Raw genomic sequence first — 25,915 nt, 5'->3', positions numbered from 1 at the left:
AGTACTTAAGTGCAGTACAAAGTGGTAGATGCACAGAAATATGCACGTCCAGTGTAGCGTGACTGTGTACATACATGTCTCTCATGTCTCTACATGACACAGCACATATGTCCATCTGTCCGTCTGCCCCTTTGTCTCAGAATAGCTGACATGATAGTGGTGTGTCACAGTGGTGTAGAATCACAGGCCATTAGATCTGTAAACAGCAGAGAGGAGACATACTGTTTTGAGTTGATCCCCCTCCATGTTCTGTGACACTATATGACCTCATATCATCACTGTCGGGTGGAAACCTTTTAGTCCAAAATTGTTCTTTTCAGGAAATGGAAAAAAGAAAAAACTATCCAATATAGTTATTTAGTCACCAGCAGAGGCGTCAATTGGGTATGGCAATTAAGGTATGGCACTTGCCATACCTTGGCTACAGGGGAAAAACATGAAATGTACTTCCTCATAAATAAATTCCTCATGCCTGTTACTAAGGTATGGCAACATGACTGGTGTCTTGCACGCGCTCGAAGATGACATACCTTAGCTTTTGCTGAACTGACGCCACTGGTCACCAGCTCTCTCAAAACTATAGACACTATAGTTAGTTTGCCCACTACTGTCGGTGTTGTGCCTCGGCCAATCCCTGTGTTGAAGTTTGGTTTCACCTGTGTCTAGTTAGTCTTGTGTATTTATACTCCCTGTCTGTTCAGTTCCTTTGTCAGATCGTTGTTGTATGTCACCGGTGTTTGTTCCAGCTCAGTTTGTTCCTGATTCCTGTGAGTTTTCGTAATAAACTCTGTTGCATTTGAGCTTTCCTGCCTCCACCTGTCTGTCTGCATTTGGGTCCTAAACCTCCTGCCTTCGCAATCGTGACACTGTTGCTGTTCTTGGTCATGGCTGCCAGTTCCCATCTGACGTCATGTGGGAGTCCCGACTGCTCCACACTGTACTGAATAACTGCTAGCTTGCATAATGACTTCAGACTAGGAATTAAGTCTAAGACGTGCAGCTCATGGGGTCTGGGGTCTCCTCCAAAGAGGGTGATACGATCTCCCACCATGCAACAGCAACCCCCATACATCCTGTCGGGGCCTTTTCCCTTGGGCTCAGCCTGCTTCCAGGAGAAGGTCTCTGGATTGAATTTCCACAGATCATTGAATCTCTTTCCCCGGCTCTCACCACCAAATATGTACAGCTCTTGATTGTAGGTAAAGGCTGAATGCCTAAAGCGTGGTTCTGGAAAGAGCTGTGCAGAAGGCACGCTCATCCAGCAGTTGGTCTCTGTGTCAAACACTCTGATGTTGTTGTTGAAGTGAAAGCCGCTCCAAACGCCTCCAAATACAAATATCTTTGTCCCGATGATGGTGTTAGAGTGCCAGTATGACACAGGTGGTGTAGTGCCTCTGGTGTTAATTAAAGTCCAGACCATTATTTTGGTGTCCAACTTGTAGATGTCATTAGTGTATTGGCCGGTCACTCCTCCATGGACATACATGAGCTTCCCAAAGCCACAGGCTGAGTGACCCGTCCTCCCCTTTGGAACAGTCCCTGACACCTTGGGCTTCAACCACCTGTGGGTGTCGACAACAAATGCATAAAGAATGTTGCATAAAGAATGTTTGGGGAAGCCCCCCCAGATGTAAATGATATCTTCTAACAGCACAGCTGTGTATCCCGAGCGCTGGAAGGGAACCTCAACAGGATGTTCTCCACTTCCAGTCGTCACTGGAGGCAACTTCCTCCAGCGCAAAGACACTATATTGAAGATATGGACGCCAATCTGATCGCTGTCATTTATACGCTCACTGTACCTTCCAAAGTAGTAAATCTTGGGTTCCATGGCAACAGCAGCATTACGCCAACGTGCTGGTCCTTCCTTCAGACATACGGTCCACCTCAACATTTCACAAAAAGACAATGATGAACAAAAGCAGCCTCTTCAAGTGTTGTTGAATACAGTATATTGTGTGTTCTGCCACTTGTATTGGTACAGTGGCCTCCAATTACTGATGTCATGTTGATGACATCAGTCTTGTCCAATTATGGTGGTGGACTTCCCCACATCCAAGAGAGTACCCCTGGTGCCAATCGTGTTATTAAAAAAGTCCTTGCATGCGGCCCATTGAATTGCTCTCTGCTGACGTTAGCTCCTCTCTCCTCGTTCTAGATCAGACCAGAGGAGGCTGCAGGGTCATCGTTAACATTACTAGCAGTGAAAAGTGAAGATGATGAAAAGAGAGAGACAGAGCCTCTGGCCAGCACCGCAACTGTACACATGAAAACACAAGCTGATGTGAAGGACTGTGGAACATCACAACCAACCAACGAGTGATGAGCAGCTCCTGTCTTCACACTGTTCTGATACTGATGATAGTGATGACTGGGGGAACATGGATGATGAGTCCGTTTTAAACACATTGAAATCACACAAGACGCAACATGTGTAAGGACAAAGATTGTCTTTTAGCAATAAACTGTCCCAGAGCCCGAAATCATTTTGACCAAAAGCCATACATTCATACCGGAGAAAGGCCCTTTGCTGGTGTTTTTAACAAAATCTTTAACTATAATCATAATCTGGAAAAAAAACACATGAGGATTCATACAAGCGAAACCTTTGCTTGTACAGTTTGTAACAAAATCTTTAACAAAAGTTTTAAGCAAATTCAAGGTCTGATGAACCACAAGGATTCATACAGGTGAAATGCCTTTTGTTTGTACAGTCTGTAACAAAGACTTTAAACAAAGTCAATCTCCGGAAAACCATATCGTCGTTGTCGGGTGAAAACCTTGTATGTCCAAAACTGTTCGTTTTGCATTTATCATTTAAAAAAAAATATTTAAAATAGTGAAAACAGCCAATCTACAAGCACACGCCGCCTCGCACCGCGAGGCGTTGTGTGCTTGTAGATCTGCTGTTTTCACTACTTTTGTGCGACGGCCTTGTATGATGAAGCAGGGCTTTACTTTGCGAAAGAACATACACATTTGAAACTCGGAGATACAAGTTTTCCGCCCAACAACGACGATATGAGGATTCGTAAAGACACAAAGCCTTTTGCTTGCACAGTCTGTAACAAAGGCTTTAAACAAAGTCAATCTCTGGAAAACCATATGAGGATTCATATAAGACACAAAGCCCTTTGCTTGTACAGTTTGTAATGAAGGTTTTAACTTTAATCATCAACTTAAAACACACATGAGGATTCATGAAGGCGAAACCTTTGCTTGTACAGTTTGTAACAAAAGCTTTAAACGAAAATGTTCTTTGAAGAGGTCATGAAGTGTGGGTCATAACCGAAAGTATAAGATCGCGGGTAGCCGGGTACAAACGGACGAAATGAGTTTTCTCAGATGGGTGGCTGGTATCTCCCTTAGAGATAGGGCTAGAAGTTCAGTCACCCGAGAGAGACTTGGAGTAGAACTGCTTCTCCTACACATGGAAAGGAGTCAGCTTACAGTAGGTGGTTCGGACATCTAGTACGGAGGCCTCCCGAGTGCCTTCCTAGGAAGGTCCTCTGTGTACGTCCCACTGGGAGGAGACCCTGTGGATGACCGAAGACCAGATGGATATCTCCACACTGGCCTGGGAACACATCGGTATACCCCCGGAGGGAGTGGAGGAAGTTGCTCAGGATAGGGAACTCTGGAGGTCTCAGTTGGAACTGTTACCCCCGTGACCTGATTCCGGATAAGCAGTTGAAGATGGATGGATGGATGAATCTGAGCTATTCTTTATTTTTTTAGCAATATTTGAGCAGGAGTATCTATATATCTGCAGTGGTGGACAAAGTCCTCAAGTGCAATACAAATAAGTGGTAGATGCACAAATATGCACGTCCAGTGTAGCGTGACTGTGTACATACATGTCTCTCATGTCTCTACATGACACAGCACATATGTCCATCTGTCCGTCTGCCCCTTTGTCTCAGAATAGCTGACATGATGGTGGTGTGCCACAGTGGTGTGGAATCACAGGCCATTAGATCTGTACACAGCAGAGAGCAGACACGCTGCTTTGAGTTGATCCCCCTCCATGTTCTGTGACACTATACGACCTCATATCATCACTGTCGGGTGGAAACCTTTTAGTCCAAAATGGTTCTTTTCAGGAAATGGAAAAAAGAAAAAACTATCCAATGTAGTTATTTAGTCACCAGCAGAGGCGTCAATTGGGTATGGCAATTAAGGTATGGCACCTGCCATACCTTGGCTACAGGGGAAAAACATGAAATGTACTTAAAATAAATTCCTCATGCCTGTTACTAAGGTATGGCAACATGACTGGTGTCTTGCACGTGCGCGAAGGTGACATACCTTAGCTTTTGCTGAACTGACGCCACTGGTCACCAGCTCTCTCAAAACTATAGACACTAGTTAGTTTGCCCACTACTGTCGGTGTTGTGCCCCGGCCAATCCCTGTGTTGATTGTAAGTTTGGTTTCACCTGTGTATAGTTAGTCTTGTGTATTTATACTCCCCTGTTTGTTCAGTTCCTTTGTCAGATCGTTGTTGTATGTCACCGGTGTTTGTTCCAGCTCAGTTTGTTCCTGATTCCTGTGATATGAGTTTTCGTAATAAACTCTGTTGCATTTGAGCTTTCCTGCCTCCGCCTGTCTGTCTGCATTTGGGTCCTAAACCTCCTGCCTTCGCAATCGTGACACTGTTGCTGTTCTTGGTCATGGCTGCCAGTTCCCATCTGACGTCATGTGGGAGTCCCGACTGCTCCACACTGTACTGAATAACTGCTAGCTTGCATAATGACTTCAGACTAGGAATTAAGTCTAAGACGTGCAGCTCATGGGGTCTGGGGTCTCCTCCAAAGAGGGTGATACGATCTCCCACCATGCAACAGCAACCCCCATACATCCTGTCGGGGCCTTTTCCCCTGGGCTCAACCTGCTTCCAGGAGAAGGTCTCTGGATTGAATTTCCACAGATCATTGAATCTCTTTCCCCGGCTCTCACCACCAAATATGTACAGCTCTTCATTGTAGGTAAAGGCTGAATGCCTAAAGCGTGGTTCTGGAAAGAGCTGTGCAGAAGGCACGCTCATCCAGCAGTTGGTCTCTGTGTCAAACACTCTGATGTTGTTGTTGAAGAGAAAGCCGGTCCAAACGCCTCCAAATACAAATATCTTTGTCCCGATGATGGTGTTAGAGTGACAGTATGACACAGGTGGTGTAGTGCCTCTGGTGTTAATTAAAGTCCAGGCCATTATTTTGGTGTCCAACTTGTAGATGTCATTAGTGTATTGGTCGGTCGCTCCTCCATGGACATACATGAGCTTCCCAAAGCCACAGGCTGAGTGACCCGTCCTCCCCTCTGGAACAGTCCCTGACACCTTGGGCTTCAACCACCTGTGGGTGTCGACAACAAATGCATAAAGAATGTTGCATGAATAACATTTGGGGAAGCCCCCCCAGATGTAAATGATATCTTCTAACAGCACAGCTGTGTGTCCCGAGCGCTGGAAGGGAACCTCAACAGGACGTTCTCCACTTCCAGTCGTCACTGGAGGCAACTTCCTCCAGCGCAAAGACACTATATTGAAGATATGGACGCCAATCTGATCGCTGTCATTTATACGCTCACTGTACCTTCCAAAGTAGTAAATCTTGGGTTCCACGGCAACAGCAGCATTAAGCCAACGTGCTGGTCCTTCCTTCAGACATACGGTCCACCTCAACATTTCACAAACAGACACGGATGAACAAAAGCAGCCTCTTCAAGTGTTGTTGAATACAGCTATATTGTGTGTTCTGCCACTTGTATTGGTACAGTGGCCTCCAATTACTGATGTCATGTTCATGACATCAGTCTTGTCCAATTATGGTGGTGGACTTCCCCACATCCAAGAGAGTACCCCTGGTGCCAAGCAACATAAATGGAGGGAGCCCACAATAATACACATCTACAAAGTAACTTATAGTAAAACATATTCACCTCTGAGATCAGAATCAGCTTTATTGTCACATCAGATATACAGGTGTAGAAAAGTGGTTGAATTGTATTTTTGTGCAAGCTGAAAATAGCTGATCTGCAAGCTTACAATGCATCATCACAACACTATGCATTGTGAGCTTGTATCTACTATTTTAGCTGTGCGACACTTCAATGACTAAGTGGGGAGCTAATTTAGAGAGATAAAATGTAATAATCTTGTGATCTGAAGGTTTCTGCCTAATAGCAACGGTACAGTATGTAGGTTTGACTGAGGATCTTTTCACAACAGATATAAGTTGGTAGGATTTGTCTGGATACAGAGAGCACAACAGTGTGTAAGCAGACTGTGGCAGTATGGTGTGTGGGTGTGTGTGTGTGTGTGTGTGTGTGTGTGTGTGTGTGTGTGTGTGTGTGTGTGTGTGTGTGTGTGTGTGTGTGTGTGTGTGTGTGTGTGACATACACACACATATACTGTATAAAGCAGATGCCTACAGGTGATGTTCATGTCAGCACCACATCCATTCCTCCGACTTGGCAGCACAGAGTCCTGACCATCCAATGGCTCCTCCCACCCACCTTCGGGAGGACAACCACTGATACAGGCAGTAAGACACAGACACGCACACACACACACACACACAGACAGACACGCGCACACACACACACACACACACACACACACACACACACACACAGAGGCCAAGGAAGAATCTCCACCACAATTACGTATTTTCGAATCGGCGCGTTATAGCACATTCTTTGTTACTACTCCTACAGATTTTCTCCAAACACACCTGTCCTTGGTTCTGATGACTCATACTGCCAATACATGAGGAGGCCATGTTGTTTCAATTCCTTTTTTTCATTCATTTTATAAATATTTTTCTATTATTATTATAATATATATATATCTTTTTATATATTTTTTTAAATACATGAAAAAAGTAAATGAAAAAACACGACCCTTCACGTATTAGGACAGTATGAGTCACCAGAACCAGGGACAAGTGTTTTCGATGAATCTATCATGGTTAAAAGTGAGTGGAGTTTGAAGTTTGAATGGGATTGGATAGGAAGGACTCTGATAACATTTATATCAAATATATAAATGCTGAATCAAGCAACTTAAAAACTGTCTGGGGAGCTCCCAAAAGCCTGAGTAGACGATAAAATGACCCAACTCTTTCCTGAAAGTGAAAAGTCCCTTTAAGGACTGTACTCAAGTAAACATACTTACTGTCTGCCACTGCTGAAGGACACCATTAGAGGGAAGAACTATGATCTTGTTCTGGTTCTGCTGTCGGTCAGCAACGTTTTACATCGCGGTAAATGCAACTCCGCGAGGGTACAGATTTAACCACATGGATCCGGACCCGGAGTAAACAAAACACACGTACACACCCGCTCATATATTGAACATAATTCCCAAGTAATAAACCAGTAAGACTCCCTAATCGGGAGATAAGCGACCGTCAGGTCGCAGCGTGATTTTAGGGCAAAATGTGTAGGAGCAGTGTCCAAAAATGTGGTTCAAAAAATCGGCCTGATGGTGGCGCTATATGGGACATCCATATTGATGAGATGAGTGTAGACATACTGTGTACCGATTTGCGTGATTTTAGGGCAAAATCTGTAGGAGCAGTGTCCAAAAATGTGTTTGAAAAAATCGGCCTGATGGTGGCGCTATATGGGACAGATCCATGTTGATGACATGAGTGTAGACATAGTGTGTACCGATTTGTGTGATTTTAGGGCAAAATCTGTAGGAGCAGTGTCCAAAAATGTGTTTTGCAAGAATCGGCCTCATGGTGGCGCTAGAAGAGGGCCATGTGAGAAATGAGGGGTGGGGTCTCCGCGTTGCCTTGGCGGACGAATAGGTACCGGCCCCGGCTCTCCCGGACGCTCCTAGCCCGAGTTACGGCATTTTATGTGAGCTGCAGTGGAGGGGGTCCTCCACTGGGGGCGCCACCACTTTGGCATCCGTTCTGGAGCACCAGGAGTCGGTGGTCCCCGGGAATTCCCCGTGAGCAGCCCCGTTGGGGTGGTCATTTGGTCATTTTTGCACATTTGGTCATTTTTTACATCTGGGGGTCCCCCAGGGACCTGGGGGTCCCTGGAGCTCCGGGGGTCCTTGGAGGTTGTAGTTTCGCAGGCAAGGAGTGTGTGTGCAAAATTTGGCATGGATCGGGGCAACGGTTGCGGAGATATGAGCAGGGCAATAGTGTGACGTGTGAGATGTGACAGACAGACTGACGGACGGACGGACGGACGGACTGACTGACTGACTGACTCACAGTTTGTGGAGGTTTTGATAGTAAGTGCGACCTGACGGTCGCAATGAGCCGCTGAGCTAAATCAGCTCTTGTGTGCCTCTAGTCTGGGATCACTTCACTTTTCGGGCTTGTAACCGGTCTGGAGCTGAAACCACAAAACGTCATGTACTCAAAGGACTACAATTTGTCCGGAACTATCCACCGGAAACAGTTTCAACCCAAAATATTCCCCTGCGCTCAAGGACATACTTTTAGGGCCTACCTAATAAACTCGTGGATGCAGAGTAGTTTTGCTTTTGAAAAAATTGTTTGGTATATGCATCTTTCAGTCCAACTCGTAGCGACTGGAAAGACTACACTAGGCTACTACTCGAGCATTTTAATAGGGATTGGGGAAACAAACGGAGGGAAACAAATCAAAGCAACGCCGCTTCTTCTAGTGGTTTCCGCGTTGGGCGCAAGGTTGGGCGGAAACCAAACGGCCTGTTGTGAACGAATACCAGGCTTTCCCCCAGAAAGCCTGGTAGGCAAGGTTAGTGTGCCTCTGTCCCTGAGTGCACCTGTCTCGCTGTTGGAGGAGAGGCGGTGTGAGAGTGTGTGCGCGCGCGCGTGTGTGTGAGGAGTCGAGGCGTCCTCTTCATGTGGTTGCAATGACGTTACTTTTTTCCATTTCTTGATAAAATATATTTCTTATTGAGACCCATGGTTTGAGAACCGCTGTCATAGAGCAGAGGAAAAGTGTTTACGATGGTGAAGGATTCTTGCCTCTTACTCCCCAAATCCTGGTCAGAAAATTACTTCCTACCCCTCTACGGATTCGTATCGGTCGCGGTGGGTCCCGCGGTGGTTTGCGGCCCCGCTCCGGTGGTCCGTCGTGACACCGGGCGAAAAAAGCAATACCGCTACTGACCACTAGTTTAGCAACTTACACAGTATAGCTTTAAGTATTCAATCAATCAAACTTCCATAACTGCTGGCAATCTTCTGTTTTGAACAAATAAACCAGGACACGCCTAGTTGTGTGGCAGGTGTGAGATTAGGTGCCGAAAATAAAAATGGAAAACAGCTTTTGGGTTTTTGGTGAAATACCTCTTTTAATGACAATCATAGGGCTTTCCATGTTTAAACTATGGCACTGCAAAAAATCACAACAACTTTAAAAACATGAACATTTTATAACAAGTCTACAAAGCAGCGCAAATACTGAGAGTGGACCTGGATGTTGTCAACCTGGACACAACACTGTGAGCAGCATACCGCTGATGTCAGGAGGGAAACCTTGTAAGTCCACAACCTTGTTTTTTACTTTTTAAAATAGTGAAAATAGCTGATCAACTATTTTCACTACTTTTGTGCCACAGCATATGGTGATTGATGAAGTAGGACTATGGAGATACAAGGTTTCTGCCAGACGCCAATGATAAATACTGTACATAATTCTGGGTGTGAGCTGACCAGTACAACCACCAGTCTTCTACTGTTGGTCACTGGGAGCCGAACAGTACAACCACAGTATTCTACTGTTGTACTGGGAGCAGACCAGTAGAACCATCAGTCCTATACTGTTGGTCAATTGGAGCTGACCAGTAAAACCAGTTTTCTACTGTTGGTCAATGGGAGCTGACCAGCAAAACCTGTCTTCTACTGTTGGTCACTGGGAGCTGTCCAGTACAACCAGTCTTATACTGTTGGTCACTGGGAGCTGTCCAGTACAACCAGTCTTCTACTGTTGGTCACTGGGAGCTGACCAGTACAACCACCAGTCTATACTTTTTGTCACTGGGAGCAGTTGATGGTCAATGATTAGCTCTGTTGGAGCAGGTGGGGGGTTTAAGTGCTAATTGGTCAAAGGCACCTCATCATCATCAGTAATTATTGAGGGAGGTCATATTCTCCTGGCTGGTGTTGGGGGACTCCAACCCAGTGGTTCCCAACCTGCAGTGTGGGGGACGCCAAATCTCAAAACGCCAAAACACAAAAAAGGCCTAGAATTATTGAATGCTTTAGCTATTGAAAAATAGCAGATATACAAGCTCGCAGCGCGGCACTCGGATCTGCTATTTTTGAAAAAGTTGTGAAAATGTGTGCAAATCTTTGAATATATCTATTTTTAAAGCGAACGTTTGTAACTCAAATTTTGCTTCTGGGGGGTCCCTGGAACTAGATATTTTGAGATGGGGGGTCCGTGGCCAAATAAATATCATTTTGGGGGTCCTTGACATGAAAAGGTTTGAGAACCACTGACAGATGGCAGACTAACTGAGCTCCATTTAAGTGAAAAGGACCTTTTCTTTGACGATGGCTGGCCAGATTGCTGACATAAAAACATAGGTTTTTCCAAAAAACCTTAGAAGGATTCAAAAGACACTTATAGAATCGGGTCAAAATTCAAATTTTTCACAATTTTTCAAAAATAGCAGATGTACAAGCTCGCAGCGCGGCACTCGGTGCCGCGTTGTGAGCTTGTATATCTGCTATTTATTTTTCACAATTTTTCAAAAATAGCAGATGTACAAGCTCGCAGCGCGGCACTCGGTGCCGCGTTGTGAGCTTGTATATCTGCTATTTTTCAATAGTTAAAGCATAAAATAATGATACACAATAATGTATCATTTTTATAGGAAAGGGGGGGGGGGCGCAAAATAGCTGATCTACAAGCTCAGTGTGAGCATTGCTGCATTACTGCACAAGCTCACGTAGTCGGAGTTTGTAAAAGATCGGCTATTTTCCATTCGTCCTATGAAAAGGGGGGGGGGGGGGGGTCTCAGTTTTGTCAGATTTAGTGGGGGGCTTTAGTAGGGGGCTCCAAGGAAAAGACGATTGGGAACCACTGCTCTAACCCAGTGGTTCTCAGCCTTTTCTGGATCAGGGCAAATCTCTTAAAAAAAGTGTTTATCGGCTCTTAAAAGTGATTTATCGGTATCAAAATGAAAACCTTTTTTTATATTAATGTTATATTAATATATTGGGTGATTTGGCAATTATTTGGGGACCCCACTTGGCCATATACGTAGTTGCTGTCGGGGCGAAACCTCTCATCTCCATATTTTACCTTTTTTTATTTTTATGCTCTACTTGATCATACCGGTAACAGTGTCACACAAAGGTGCGTTTTGAGCTTGAATACTGAAAAGTAAACAGTTTTGGACGTACGAGGTTTCCATCCGTCAATTCAAAACAAAATGTTAGAAAAAAAAAGAAAAAAAAGGACTACCCACGAAAATGGGTCCACAACCCACAGTTTGAGAACCACTGCTCTATCCCATTAAAACCGGGAAAGCATCAGTGTCATCTTATATATATTTCTTGCGTTGGCTTTTCAAAAATAACAGATGTACAAGCTCACAGTGCGTCACTTCATGCCGCGAGCTTGTACATCTGCTATTTTCGAACAGTTAAAAAAAGAAATCTGGTTTAGAAGGCATTTGCAGAATCTGCCTCAGGTCTTAATAGGAAAGGCGGGGATGCAGCAGCGATCTCAGGCCCCACTTCCCTAGCTGCCGCAAGGAACTTTTAGAAGGAAGAGACACCAACGTAATTTTCGCTATCTCACAATTCCTAGCGACAGATTTGTCGCACCGTGGGTGTGAAACTGCAGCCGGAAGTTCGGTAGAATGCACTGGAGTCAGTGGAAGCCTGTGGAGCAGCCTGGGAGCAGCTCATGAATAAACACTTTTTCTGAACAATAGAGACCTTAACCCATTCCCTGCAAACTTAAAATATGGATGTGCGCTAAAACTGCCGGGAAATAGCTATATTTTATTAACATGATAGGGTATAATTTCATTGTTTTCAAAGCTATGATGATAAACCACCACCAAAAAGACCACTAGAGCGCGCCATCGTAACACTAAAACTTTCAGAATAATCCATGTTTGAAGGATGGGTAATTGACGTCTCTCAATGTATTCACAATGGGAGACACGGCTATAATCAACGGCGCGCCATATGTGCTCATTACTGCTCAATTCGTGCTTGATCGTCTAAACCACCATCGGCCTGGGCAACGGATCGTATACAGACGCCACACACAAAATCTCCGAATCAAAATCCGACCTTGTGAAGCTGCGTAATGGACGATGGTTTGTATTGAGCTAACCGGCTAGCAGACGCTATTGTAAACAGACGAGGCCTGGTTTAGCGCTGACGTCATCATTGTATCCTTTTTTTCACAGTCTCTCGTTATAACCAGCTGAAGGCAAGGGAACCCATTTGCTCTGTCAAAATACCCAAATAAATGCTTAAAAATGCTTTTATATAAAAGTCGATCCAAAGTCGATCGGCAGAGCCACTCCTAATGAGAAAGTCGTTCTCAAAGTCGACTCGCAGGCAAGACGTTTTTAATAACATACTCTGCTGTGTTGATTTTCGATCTGTGCACTGTGTCATTTTATAGCAGTATCTAAAGAGCACAAAGTGTGTTTCTGAACGTGCCAAGTATCGCAAGACTATCCACCGTTTCCTATCTGTGAACCAAATCTCGCAATACTTCCGAGACAGAAACGATTGTTAATTACTGTTATTATTATTTCATTATGTACTGTGGACATCGAAAAGCAAGGGATTGTAAACATTCCAGTGATATGTTTTCTTTTATATTCCTGAACAGATTATATGACAAAGGTCTCAGTCGTTTATAAATGGTGTTTGTTCATGAGCTGGTCTAATGAACAAACAAACTGGTCTAGCTCAGCTCCATTCACTGTCCTGTATTGTATTTCATCGCACTTCCGGTGGGAGTTTTGTCACTCATGGTGAGCATGACACATGCCCGGTCGTCACGTGTCTCCCATCCTCCTATCCTTGAGCTTAAAGAAGAGGAGTCCCACTGCAGTCCAGACCACCGTCTCAGTGCCTCACTGGAGCCCCCTTGCATTACTGAAACCTCCTTTCACAGCTTCTTTTGTTCGGAAAAAAATAAATAAATACAAAAAGAACGTTTTCTATTTTCAGGTAAACAAAGCTTGTATAAATAGTGGTTGCGGTGTGGTGGTGTGTTTTCAGTGGTGAAAGAGTAGTGCCCTCTGCTGGTCACCTGAGGTCGAGCACACTGATTTTTGAGTCCCTCACTAGGACATGTTTACATACCTGAGAGAGAGAGAGAGAGACAGAGAGACAGAGAGACAGACAGACACAGACAGAGTCAGACAGAGTCAGACAGACAGAGAGACGGAGACTAAATTAGAGGTGAGCCACCTGTGTGGAAGTACAATAAATAAATATTTAACATCGTGAATATACAGTATAATGACATGCCCAAAATAGGGATGCCAAGTTTGAAGGTTGTTAAAAATTTTAATAATTAATAACGAACGAGACTCACTCAAAAACAACACATATACGTGTTTATTTTGACCATACAGCGACCCACCCAAAGCCCCTGCTGACCCCCACACACGTGTTAATACTCACAGAGAACAGGGGAGGTTCTTTAGAGTGTGGGTGAAACCCCTTCAGTCTGCAGCCAGAGACCTCACACATACCTGCAGTGGTGAGTCTGAATACACCAGTACTGAGAGAGAGAGAGAGAGAGAGAGAGAGAGAGAGAGAGAGAGAGAGAGAGAGAGAGAGAGAGAGAGAGAGAGAGAATTTAACGTTATTGTTCACTCCCCTTTGCGTTGTTTATTACTTGAGGCAAACATCTGAGAAATAGACGTTGTGAGGAAAATGTTCCTGGTCCTCACAATAGAAATCCTTAACCTGACTACCGCCAGATAGGTGGCAGCAGTGCGTACCGCCCTACTTTACCGGGTGGTACGCACTGCTGCCACCTATCTGGCGGTAGTCAGGTTAAGAAATCCTTGTTTTACGGTTAAAACTGTTCATTTCTTCTTCTTTTTTATCCCATTTAGGCCTAGAATTATTGACTGCTTTAACTGTTGAAAAATAGCAGATATACAAGCTGACAGTGCCGCGCTGCGAGCTTGTAGATCTGCTATTTTTGAAAAAGTTGTGAAAATGTCACATGAAGAGGTTGAGAACCACTGACATAGTAGTCTCTCAAGAACAGACTAACTGAGCTGTTAAGTGAAAAGGATCTTTTCTTTGACGATGGCTGGCCAGATTGCTGACATTATAGAAACACAGGGTTTTAAAAAAAACCTTAGAAGGATTCAAAAGACACTTAGACACGGGTAAAAATTATAATTTTCACGATTGTATATCTGCTATTTTTCAATAGTTAGGATATATTTACAATTAGGAAAGAAAATAGATCGGGGTTTACGTTTACGTTGAGACATTTAGAGATAAGAGTTATGCCTGATTTACACTTAGTTGCACGCTCATGTCGTGCACCGAAAAATAGCCGATCTGAGTTTGTAGATCTGTTATTTCTTGCTTTAGTGCTCACGGTTAAACATGAAAATAAACAAGACATGGCATTCATAAAATCACTTGCCTTAAAATGTTGATTTCCAAATAAGTATAGTATAGTGTGTGTGTGTGTGTGTGTGTGTGTGTGTGTGTGTGTGTGTGTGTGTGTGTGTGTGTGTGTGTGTGTGTGTGTGTGTGTGTGTGTGTGTGTGTGTGTGTGTGTGTGTGTGTGCTACACCTACTCATTGTGTTTGGGGGCACAGACGATAGCGATAGCTTCAGGTAGCATGAGCTGGTAAGAGCAGTGTGTATGGAGGTCTACACTGGACAGGAACGCTGTCTGTGTAGGATGAGTCTGGAGAGAGAGAGAGAGAGAGAGAGAGAGAGAGAGAGAGAGAGAGAGAGAGAGAGAGAGAGAGAAATATATATATGTATCACTTATTAACATAACCCAGGGGCCTTCAATGTTTTCAGTCCAAGGACCCCTTAGAGAGAGATGAAGCAGGGACCCCCGTAACCTTACCGTAGATTCCATATATATAGTTTCATCGTTTGACAGCACAATCATCAAGTGTATTTTGGATTCACGTCAATTAATGTTTTCAGATATTTAACCACTTGAACCGTCAATACTTAATAAAGTTGTAGTACTCTGTAGGCCTACTGCTCTTTTTCCCTTCAACACCAAACCTCTTTGCCAAAAATAGCCGATCTACAAGCTCACATTTTTTGGCTAAAGTTCTCAGAGTATGGATGCTAGGGTTCAAGTGGTTAATATAAAAGAGGAGAACCCATGTAGAAACTCTGAGGACCCCCCTAGAGGTCCCGGACCCCCTGTTGAAGACCCCTGACATAAACTATATGTGTAGGATGGATCTGCAGAGAAAGAGACATGTATCACTCCCTCTGCCAACCTGAGGAGAGCAACAAACTGACCTCATTAATACCTCCAAGTACAAAATGTTTGAAAATGTGTAGATCGGCTATTTTCAAATAGCCAAGGTATAAAATTCCCATCTGAAAACCCTTTGTTCTTCTCTCTCTCTCTCTCTCTCTCTCTCTCTCTCTCTCTCCACCCCCCCCCCCCCCCCCCCCCCTTCTCTCTCTCTCTCTCTCTCTCTGATCAATTAAAATGTGATGAGCTTTATTGGCAGACAACATTGCCAAAGCAATTAGGTATAAGTAGTGGCCATATTGAACAATCTAATAATAAAAACATAATCAAAATGATTCCAGCGAGGTGATGAGACGTGAAGGAGAAAAACAGAAGGACAGATGGTTGACTGTTCTGTTTCCAGGGCGATGGACGCAAGGTTTTATCTCCCAGGAGGTTGGATTCCCTTTTGATTTGGTCTGAGGGTGTTTCACATCCTTCACATTTTAAATCATTTCAATAAAATCATGCAAGTATAGTAGTGACTAATAGGGCATTCGCGAATAGTGATTTCTAGTATTCGAATTATTCAACAGGATTATTCCAATATTCGACAGGACTGGCCAAACTCCCAAATATTAAGTAAGCAAGAGGCAAACATTGTGAAAATAGCCGATCTACATGCTCATAACGCCTCGCAACGCCTCAACTGCTATTTTCACAATATTTATCTGTGGAACCGAGTCACATTAATACCTACAATTCCAAGTGCTTGTCAGGGTGGGGGTCCCCGGTTAAAATATGTTTATTGTGGGGGTCACGGCCTAAAAAGGTTTGAGAAGCCCTGGTATAGAGCTTTAACAAATTCATCCACCAGGGGCATTGACAACTCATTCTTATGACTTCCTATCTAGCCAAGCTTTATAAACTATATATACTAGCCCTTACCCGTTCAAAGATATGAGCTCCGAAATGATGTGCAGTGTGTGGGTTATGGGATGCGTGCACTGTGCACACTGTATATGAGGGATGGAAAGTAACTTTAACTGGTGTTTGCATGATAATATGTAGGAGCATCAATGTAAGAAATACCCGTTTCGTTTAATGGCTACAGAGATACTGTGTGTGTGTCCCCCCCCCCCGCCCGCCCGCCCACCCGCCTGCACACACACCCGCCTGCCTACACACACACACACACACACACACACACACACACACACACACACACACACACACACACACACACACACACACACACACACACACACACACACACACACACACACACACACACACACACACACACACACACACAGCTGGTTAAACATGTTGCCTCATGCTAGATGCAGAATAGATATGCCTCATGCTAGATGCAGAATAGATAGTAGATACACCATAAAAATGCTAATATACAGCATATGATTTGTGAAAGTGACAAACAGGCTTCACAGTTATGTTAGGTGTGTTCATATGCTAATGGTGATGCGATTTCAGATCAATTGCTCCAGCCACTGAGGAGAAACGCTGTTTCAGACAGACAGACACTCAGACATTCGGAAAATTATATGTTTGATATATTTTTTTAAAGAGAAAACAATAAAATAACAAACGTTGAATAGTGACTTTGATATTCGAATATTCAAATATTTGGTGAATGCCCTAGTGACTAATGATTTTTTTCTAGTGAAGTCTGTCCCCTATTTAGCCCAGAGACCGAGGCTAAAGACGCCTGAAAGTTGTAAGTGAAAAACTTCAATTCGTAAATCTTTATTTATATATTTGTATATTCTATATACAGAGGCAATAAAGTATCATTCTCTCGAGACTGTAGCTAGCTCAAAGGAAGAGGGACAAACCGAGTGGGCGTTCCCTTTTCTTTGACGATGGCTAGCCAGATTGATAATGTATCGATGTAACAGGATGTAACAGGGCTAAATGGATTTAAGACAAATAAAAAACTGTGATCAACAAATTGCTTTCATTATAATACCAGTAAGACTCCCTAAGCCAGGGTTCCCCAATAGGCGGGCCATTTGCGGCCCGCGGGGGGCTACTGTCAGGCCCCCACCAACCCCAGTAATAATGGTGGTATAAGAGCAGCAACAACACTAGTATATCGTCGTTGTCAGGTGTAAACCTCGTATCTCCAAATCTTTACGTTCTTTGGCAAAGTAAAGCCCTGCTTCATCATTCAACGCCGTCTCACAAAAGTAGTGAAAACAGCAGATCTACAAGCACACAACGCCTCGCGGTGCGAGGTGTTGTGTGCTTGTAGATCGGCTGTTTTCACTAGTTTAAATCATTTTTAAAATGATAAGCGCAAAACGAACGGTTTTGGACATACAAGATTTTCACCGGACAACGACGATATCTGAACTGCCGCTGGAGTAGCGGGAACGCCACCGTCGTCCCCTGCAATGCTGTGGCCCTCGGCTTGGTACCCTAGACGAGATTCGGCCCTTGGGGAAAACTAATTGGAGAACCCTGCCCTAAGCACATGTTGATAGTGAAAGTGGTGACAGTAAGTGTGTCCGTGGGTTTTATACAGTACATACTGAACCACTGAAAAATACCAGTAAGACTCCCTAATCGAGAGATAACCGACCGCCACGTCGCATACACAAACTTTAGAAGGCAATCGTAGCCAATCAGGAGGGAATATGGGAAATGATCCATGCTGATGACATGACTTTAGGGATACTGTGTACCCAGTAGCGGCTCTTGGTGATTTTGGGTGGTAGGGCTAATGTAACGCCCGGGATTCGAACTCGGGTATCCCGCGTGTGGAAGTCCAATATCTTAACCATTGATCCAAAGGGATATCCCTATGGACTGAGGGAAATACTAGACTTTTGAGGCTATCAGGCTGAGGCAGTGAGCCACTCTGCTACATCAATAAATCCATCACACTATATACTATTACTAGCCATAGTTCACTCTGCAGCAACAGCATCATATTATACTATATGCTAGCCATAGTTCACCCTGCAGCAACATCACATTCCAGATGCCAAGTTACAGCAATGACACTACTGTAGGCTACTTTGTTATAGCAAGAGATGCACATGAACAGAAGTGCCCACAACAAACAGGGGTTCCACTGCTCCAGTGAACATTATGTTTGTATGTGCAGATAACTATCATCATTATTGGTGGAGTTGACAATACTCATCATTTTAAGCATAGGAATAACACAATCCTAAATTAAGGGTCACACAAGAACATCATGTACTTTTTAAACAAAATATAAGACCAGAACCAGACAACTAATGAAAAGGTTTGATTATTACAGCTTGAGGTGGACCTCTCTCTCTCTCTCTCTCTCTCTCTCTCTCTCTCTCTCTCTCTCTCTCTCTCCACCGTGCCACGCCACTGACACAAACCGAAGCACCAAAACACACGCACGAATGCGCGCAATACCGACGCGAACCCACGCGGTACAGACACGAATCAAAACAAACAGACACACACACACTGTGTGACAAACTAACGCGCGTGCGAGCGGTACCAACGCAAACGCACGCGGTACAGACACGAATCAAAACAAGCACACACACACACACACACACACACACACACACACACAGGCACGCAGTCACGTTGACAACAGCATCTAAAGACAGGCAGCTTAATCCACAGCACATTTCCAATGTTATTAAAGCAGCGACCATTCTTAACTTTGTCAGATAAATGAAAACGATACCTTTAGAATGACTGGGTCCACTGTGCACTCTCCTCCAAAAGGCAAGCATTTCACACCAAATGTATGATTTTGTGGTCTTTCCTTTTGTATTTGCACCACCAGTCTCTTGACTTCTATTTTTTCTCCCACGAACATGACAGAAAATCGATTAAAAAGTAAATAATAAGTCCATTTGAATTGTCCCGCGACATTGTATTTCTCTTCCTCAAACACAGACATCAGACATTGGTTAAAAGCCAGTCACATGGTGGAACTGCAGTGGGCACGTCCTACGGGCTGAATGAAATTAGCCCAAACTGGCAAGTGGGTTTGGCTGCAGACCACAGCAGATTAGGGGCGGATTGTGTGAGGGATGCTATTGGATTGTATGTTAGGGGGCGGATTGTGTGAGGGATGCTATTGGATAGTATGAGAATGACTCAATCCGCCCCCTGGAATCTCAATCCACCCCCTATGACCACCTTTTGCATCCCAAACCCGAGTAGAGACACCCATCTGGGCCACTTTCCGCCCAGCACCAGCATACTCGACCACCTCCGGAGCTCCAGGGCCGGGGGGGCAGCGCCGTCGCCGGCCTGCCCCACCGAGAGTGCCCCCCAGGTCGGCCTCGAGCGGCGAGGGGCCGGACCCTGGGCTCTGGAGCTCCGAGCTCCAGGCTCCCTGGCTCTCTCCCCCCCTCCCTCCTTTGAAAAACTCTCCAGAGCAAAGTGGGAACTTCCTCCATCAGGAGGGTGCCCCGTCCGTGCAACGTCATAGGGGGTGGATTGAGATTCCAGGGGGCGGATTGAGTCATTCTCATACTATCCAATAGCATCCCTCACACAATCCGCCCCCCTAACATGTCTCCAAACAGGGACTAAATGAAGCAGGCGTGGCATGCCAGCTGTCAATCACCCAGCTCAACGATAATCACACAGTGATGTCACAGAACTGGGCGTGTTCTTTGGGCTGACAGAAACTAGCCCCACAATGTTAAGAATATGAAGCAGGCGTGGCATGTAAGCTCACTAAGCTGTCAATCATTCTTCAATGATAGTCAATGAAAGCTGGCTTGGGCTAAAAGAACTCAGCCCATTTGGACATATTTGGTGTTTTTTTTGTAACTTTTTGATACTGTTACTGCTTTAGGTTCCACCAGCATATAAAAATAATATTTCTTCTAAAAAAAAAAAAGAAAAAAAAAAAACTTTTTATTTTTGATTTTTTTAAGGGATATTTCCCCCATAAGATAGGAGGGGCTTAGCCCCTCTAGCCCATATAGAGGAGCCGCCCCTGTGTGTACCGCTTTGCGTGATTTTAGGCCAAAATCTGTAGGAGCAGTGGCCAAAAATGTTTTTTTCCCAAAAATCGGCCCGATGGTGGCGCTAGAGGAGGGCCATGTGAGAAATCAGGGGCGGAGGTTGTGAGCTGCCATCCAAGGAGTGTGTGAGCAAAGTTTGGCATCGATAGGGCCAACGGTGGCGGCGATAAGAGTAGGGTAAAAGTGTGACGTGATGTGACAGACGGACAGACAGACAGCCGGTGGAGCTTTTAATAGTTACGCGCACACGCACGCACACACACACACACACACACACACACACACACACACACACACACACACACACACACACACACACACACACACACACACACACACACACACACACACACACACACACACACACACACACACACACACACACACACACACACACACACACACACACACACGCACACACACACACACACACACTCTGTGTGTCTTTCCCTCCTCTACGTTGCACGGGGGAACTAAAACCTGATACTCTGGTTATGTTACCATGGTGATATTGATGAATTATGATTATGCAAAATGAAGAGGGGCAGAAAGCGACAACAGACATCACTCTGTGCGTAGCGTAGCGTGCAGGGGCGTCACAAAGGAGAAGGGGGGGGGGGGAGTGGGACTGTGGCGTGGCGTGCGTTCTTACATGTATCCAGCCCAGTGTTAACAGGTTGTGTTGGTCCTGGAAGCTGAAGAGTTCCTCAACATTCTCCATGTCACAGAAATCAGGACCAGAACTTTGCTTTGGCACCACCACATGACTGAGGATCAACTCATTATGGGTCTGCAGACAGACAGACAGACAGACAGGGACAGAGAGAGACAGAGACAGACAGAAAGTCAGTCAGTCTGTTATTACAGACTGACCACTGCCTGGGGACCCCCAGGCAGTGGTCCTTGAACAGGTTCCCCAGCTACCGGTAGTCACAGTGTTAATCACAATAGGTTTAACCACTTATTTAATACTTTTTGGCTGTTCAAAAGTAGCTCATCTAGAAGCTTGTAGATCATGTTTCTTATTTTAATGTTCCAGCAGCATGTTGTCTTATTGTAATGTGGTCCTGTAGTTCAGTGGTTCTCAACCTTTTCAGGCCACGACCCCCAAAATAATCATATTTTAACTGGGGACCCCCCCACCCTGACGAGCATTAAGAGTTGAGGAATTGCATTTTAGTAAAACACTGTTCTGTTGCGAGGCGTTGTGAGAAAGTAGATCGGCTATTTTCACAATTTCTGCCTCTATTGTCCAATATATAATTTGGACAATGTTCAACTTCATTTTAGGGGTATTAAAAAGTCCTTAAATCGTTACTTTAGAAATGTGCAGATACCTTCTATGCAGTTAAACTTTATGTTGGTCTGTTTACTGTTGAGTGAGAGTGTTGCACATTAAGTGAATCATCTGGGGACCCCACCCAAAATAATTTGCACAGGTTGAGGACCACTGCTGTAGTTGCAGTAATAAGAGGATCATCTCACCAGTCTTCCACAGAGGATTCCACACGTCTCCAGTCCTCTGGTCGTGTTGGAGTCGGCTAGCAGCAGGAAACGATACGTCAAATCTCTGGGGATGATCACCCTCCTGAGACCCTCGGTACGAGGAGCTGCACAGCACACACACACACACACACGCACGCGCACACACAGGACAGCAACAGCAGATTTAAGGCCATGATTAAACGGGAACGTTTCCATTATTGTTTAGGTGTCTTTACCTAGACGTCTATCGCGTTTACACCTCGTATTGGTCATGAATTCACGCAAAAATGCTGTAGTGTCATGTTCCTGGCCTACATATACTGTATATAAATTGTTTTTAATGAGACATGCGTCGTAATTACGCTCCCAAACTCCATATTATCATCTGTTTTTGTACAGTATATTGAATGAGTCCCACTCCCGCAGCGCAGCCAAGTATCTCAAGCCAACCCGAAGCGCTGCACTGCAGAGGCGTCAGTGGCAAGGTATGGCAGCATTGGCAGCTACCTTGTTATTTACACAGCTGCTAATACAATACGGAAACACACTTATCCACTTGCAGAGTTGTTTTAAAAAAATATCTCTGTGTGTCAATATGGTCGTATCAGCAGTCCCCAAATGATCGCCCTACTTGAACATCCTACACTACAGCCAGCGTCACAAAAAAGCATCAAAAGTAGCAAATCCACAAGCTGCGTTTTGAGCTTGTAGGGCTGCTACGTTTGCCGTTTTTTAATTTGAATCCTGAAAAGTATCAGTTTTGGACACGTGGTTTCCACTCAACAGAGACGAAAAAATAATCTCACGACTGAGGTTTTTTGTTAGCCCAGCCTGTGATTTGTCCTTGTCCTGCACACTAGCGCAGTGATTCCTAAACAAATTAGCACAATATTTAGAATGATGTTTCGGCATTATTACAGTATCATTCTTAAAACCTATGATTGCTACACATGCAACCAACCACGAATGAAATGTCAGAGACCATTAGGGTTCAATGTAGGAATGCTTGGGAATCAAAATTACAATTGAAGTAATAGAACATATTTTGCTAGAGAATACTCGTTAATAATCTTGTTAAAATAATTTCTTAAATCAGTCATGGCATGACAGAGAACTTGAAACCATATCCTTTTCATAATAGAAAGATGCCGATGGAGGTGGTTTTGGGGGCATCTGGTGGCCTCCCCAGGGAGGTGTTCCGGGCTGGCACGCCCTGCTGGGAGGAGACCACGGGGAAGACTGGGGACCAGGTGGATGGGTGGATGGATGGATGGGGGGGATTATATCTCCACACTGGCCTGGGGATGCCCTCGGGATTCCCCAGGCAGAGCTGGCTAATGTGTCACAGGGAAAAGGGAAGTATGGGATGGGATTCTCTGCTGTCCAAAACCATTCGTTTTGTGTTCATCATTTTGAAAATGATTTAAAATAATGAAAATAGATGCCTCGCACCGTGAGGCGTTTTATGCTTGTAGATCTGCTATTTCTATATCAATTCTACTTACTTTACTTTATTTGTTTATTTAGACGGAAGAATAATGCTAAATTTCATCCGTAGTCCCCACACAAAACAACACAAAACATACCAACAACAGTAACCTTACATCAAGGGAAGGCATTTAGAACACCTACATACAAGTACTATACTATTCCACCTGTATTAGTAAAAGGATAATTAAAAACTATACTATACATACATGTGCTATACTATTAAGACTATTAAAACAATACATGGTCACACGTTTGATTGTCAAGTAAACATTTCTTTGGTTATACTTGAACAATGGAAATGACAAACAGTCTCTTATTGTTAGAGGTAGGTCATTCCAGATTGAACAGCACTGGACTGAAAGGGTGTTATTTCCAAAAGCAGTTGCCCGGAGTGTGTTCACTCACTCTGTACTCCAGTGAGTGTGGGGGTGGGTCTGTTGAGAGGGCGAGGCGGAGGCTTATTCCTGTTAGGGTCCGCCCCCGGGGTGCGTACGTGATTTCTGATTGGCTGCTGGGACAGACAAGAGCCGTCCGTCACCTCAGGCACTTTGGCTTCCACCTGAGAAAAGAGGTAGGAAGGAGTATACACGTTACAGTTTGTTTAACCTTGTAGATCGGCTATTTTCACAATTTCTGCCTCTAATATTTGACAATTTGGCCAATGTTTAATTTGTCATTGCGACCGTAGGTCGCATTTACTACCAAAACCTCCCCGGGCTGTCTGTCAGTCAGTGAGTGAGTGAGTGAGTCAGTGAGTCACACTTTTGCCCTGCTCATATCTCCACAACCGTTGCCTCCATCCATGCCAAATTTTGCACACACACTCCTTGACTGGCAAACTAATTTGGGGACCCCGCTGGGGGTCCCGACCCCCAGGTTGAGAACCGCTGCTTTAACACACCTTTTGCCCCGCCTCCTCGTCTCTCCTATTGGCCAGCTCCTGGCGCCGCAACTGGTCCTCGAAGTAGCGGAACTGTTCCGATTCGATTTGCGCCCGCCGCAGAGACGCCACCCTCTGCCTCTCCTCCTCCAATAGGGAGAGACGCCGTCTCTCCGCCTCCAATAGGGAGAGACGCTGTCTGTCCTCGTCCAATGGCGAGGCACGCTGTCTGTCCTCGTCCAATAGGGAGAGATGCTGGAGCTGTTGGCCACACCCATCCACCAACCCTGAATGGCTCTGTGCAGAAACGGAACACACGCGTCAATCAACAGAGCCTCTAATCCAGGGGTCTTCAACAGGGGGTCCAGGACCCCTAGGGGGTCCTCAGAGTTACTACAGGGGGTCCTCCAAATCTTTGTGTGACAGAAACTTTTTTTCTCCTTTTTTTATATTAACCACTTGAACCCTAGCGTCCAAATTCTGAGAACTTTAGCCAAAAATAGCCGATCTACAAGCTCACAACGCCTCTAGCATACTGTAAAGCAAGACCATTGTTCAAACTTGTGTTTATATTTTATTTTGTCATTTTACATGTCTTGCTGTTGTTCTGTGTGTTTGTGACAAACAATAACATTTTTATAAAATACTGTAAAGATAGAATACAGAAACCAATCTTTACCCTCTTGGTCACTCACTACAACTACCGTAAATATTACCCAATCGCCGCCGCACAATCCATTCCATAGTATATATACAGTACTAGTAAACCCGCCTCAGGGCGACATGCGACCTAAGGGCGAGGTTGCGCCATGTCTTGGCCATCTGGCCAGTGATGTTTATCGGACCAGTTAACCATATATGGAGATCCCTGGTACCCATATATGGAGATCCATGTATATGCAGATATGCTGTGAGAGCCCAAACATGCTTACTCAGTTATTCGTTATGTGAAAGTCCTATGACGTCTATGACATCTTTTTTTTTTTTTTTTATATATAATTTTCATCCCACGGTTTTGCAACCCATTTTCTCACCCAGTGCCAACTACCTAACCTGTAGTCCTGGTTTCCGCTCTCCCCCTGCCATGCCAGGGGAATTGGGGAGCACCTGGCTGGCTAGGGGGAGGTAGTATAGAAACCAGGACTACTGCATGTTTTTGTGAGGGCATCTACCCTAGGAGACATGGGGAGAACATGCAAACTCCACACAGAAAGGCCCTATCGCCAACCCCACCTAGTGTGTAGGTGCTGATGATGCGGAGGGAGGAACACACCCCCAGCGCCCACAGCATCCCCTGGCGGGAATTGAACCCAGGACCTTCTAGCTGTGAGGCGAAACGCTAACCACGCCCCGTGACGTCTATGACATCTGACATCATGACCGAATATAGCAACGTATAGGACGTATAGGACGTTCACGAGATCTGCCATCAGATCTGGGGGGGACCTGGGCCCACCCCCCAGGTCCCAGGGTGGAAAGCTGGACGTCCAAAACTGTTAGCTCACAACGCGCTGTGAGCTTGCAGATTTGCTATTTTTGGCTAAAGTTCTCTGAATATGGACGCTAGAGTTCAAGGGGTTCATATAAAAAAGGAGAAAAAAAGGTTTCCATCACACCAAGATTTGGAGGACCCCCTGTAGTAACTCTGAGGATCCTCTA

The 25,915-nt window shown here is 44.8% G+C and overlaps 1 protein-coding gene across 1 annotated transcript in view; it reads right to left on the bottom strand.

Moving 5' to 3' along the window:
• Nucleotides 1–13,239: 13,239 nt before the first annotated feature.
• LOC308302733 (AMSH-like protease) overlaps nucleotides 13,240–25,915 on the bottom strand; it is a gene marked incomplete at both ends in the record, with an annotated part of 32,039 nt that continues 19,363 nt past the window's right edge. The window contains 7 exons of the mRNA XM_080747019.1: nucleotides 13,240–13,296; nucleotides 13,621–13,720; nucleotides 14,766–14,878; nucleotides 21,053–21,190; nucleotides 21,886–22,010; nucleotides 23,782–23,935; nucleotides 24,278–24,485. Of these exons, the coding sequence (XP_080603145.1) occupies nucleotides 13,240–13,296; nucleotides 13,621–13,720; nucleotides 14,766–14,878; nucleotides 21,053–21,190; nucleotides 21,886–22,010; nucleotides 23,782–23,935; nucleotides 24,278–24,485 (895 nt within the window). The remainder of the gene's footprint in view (nucleotides 13,297–13,620; nucleotides 13,721–14,765; nucleotides 14,879–21,052; nucleotides 21,191–21,885; nucleotides 22,011–23,781; nucleotides 23,936–24,277; nucleotides 24,486–25,915) is intronic.

The sequence above is a fragment of the Nannobrachium achirus genome (assembly GCF_963921795.1).
Source record: "Nannobrachium achirus genome assembly, chromosome: 18".
NCBI classification, from domain to species: Eukaryota; Metazoa; Chordata; class Actinopteri; order Myctophiformes; family Myctophidae; genus Nannobrachium; species Nannobrachium achirus.
The sequence above is the reverse complement of the archived record's forward strand: the minus strand, read 5'-3'. Positions and strand labels throughout refer to the sequence as shown.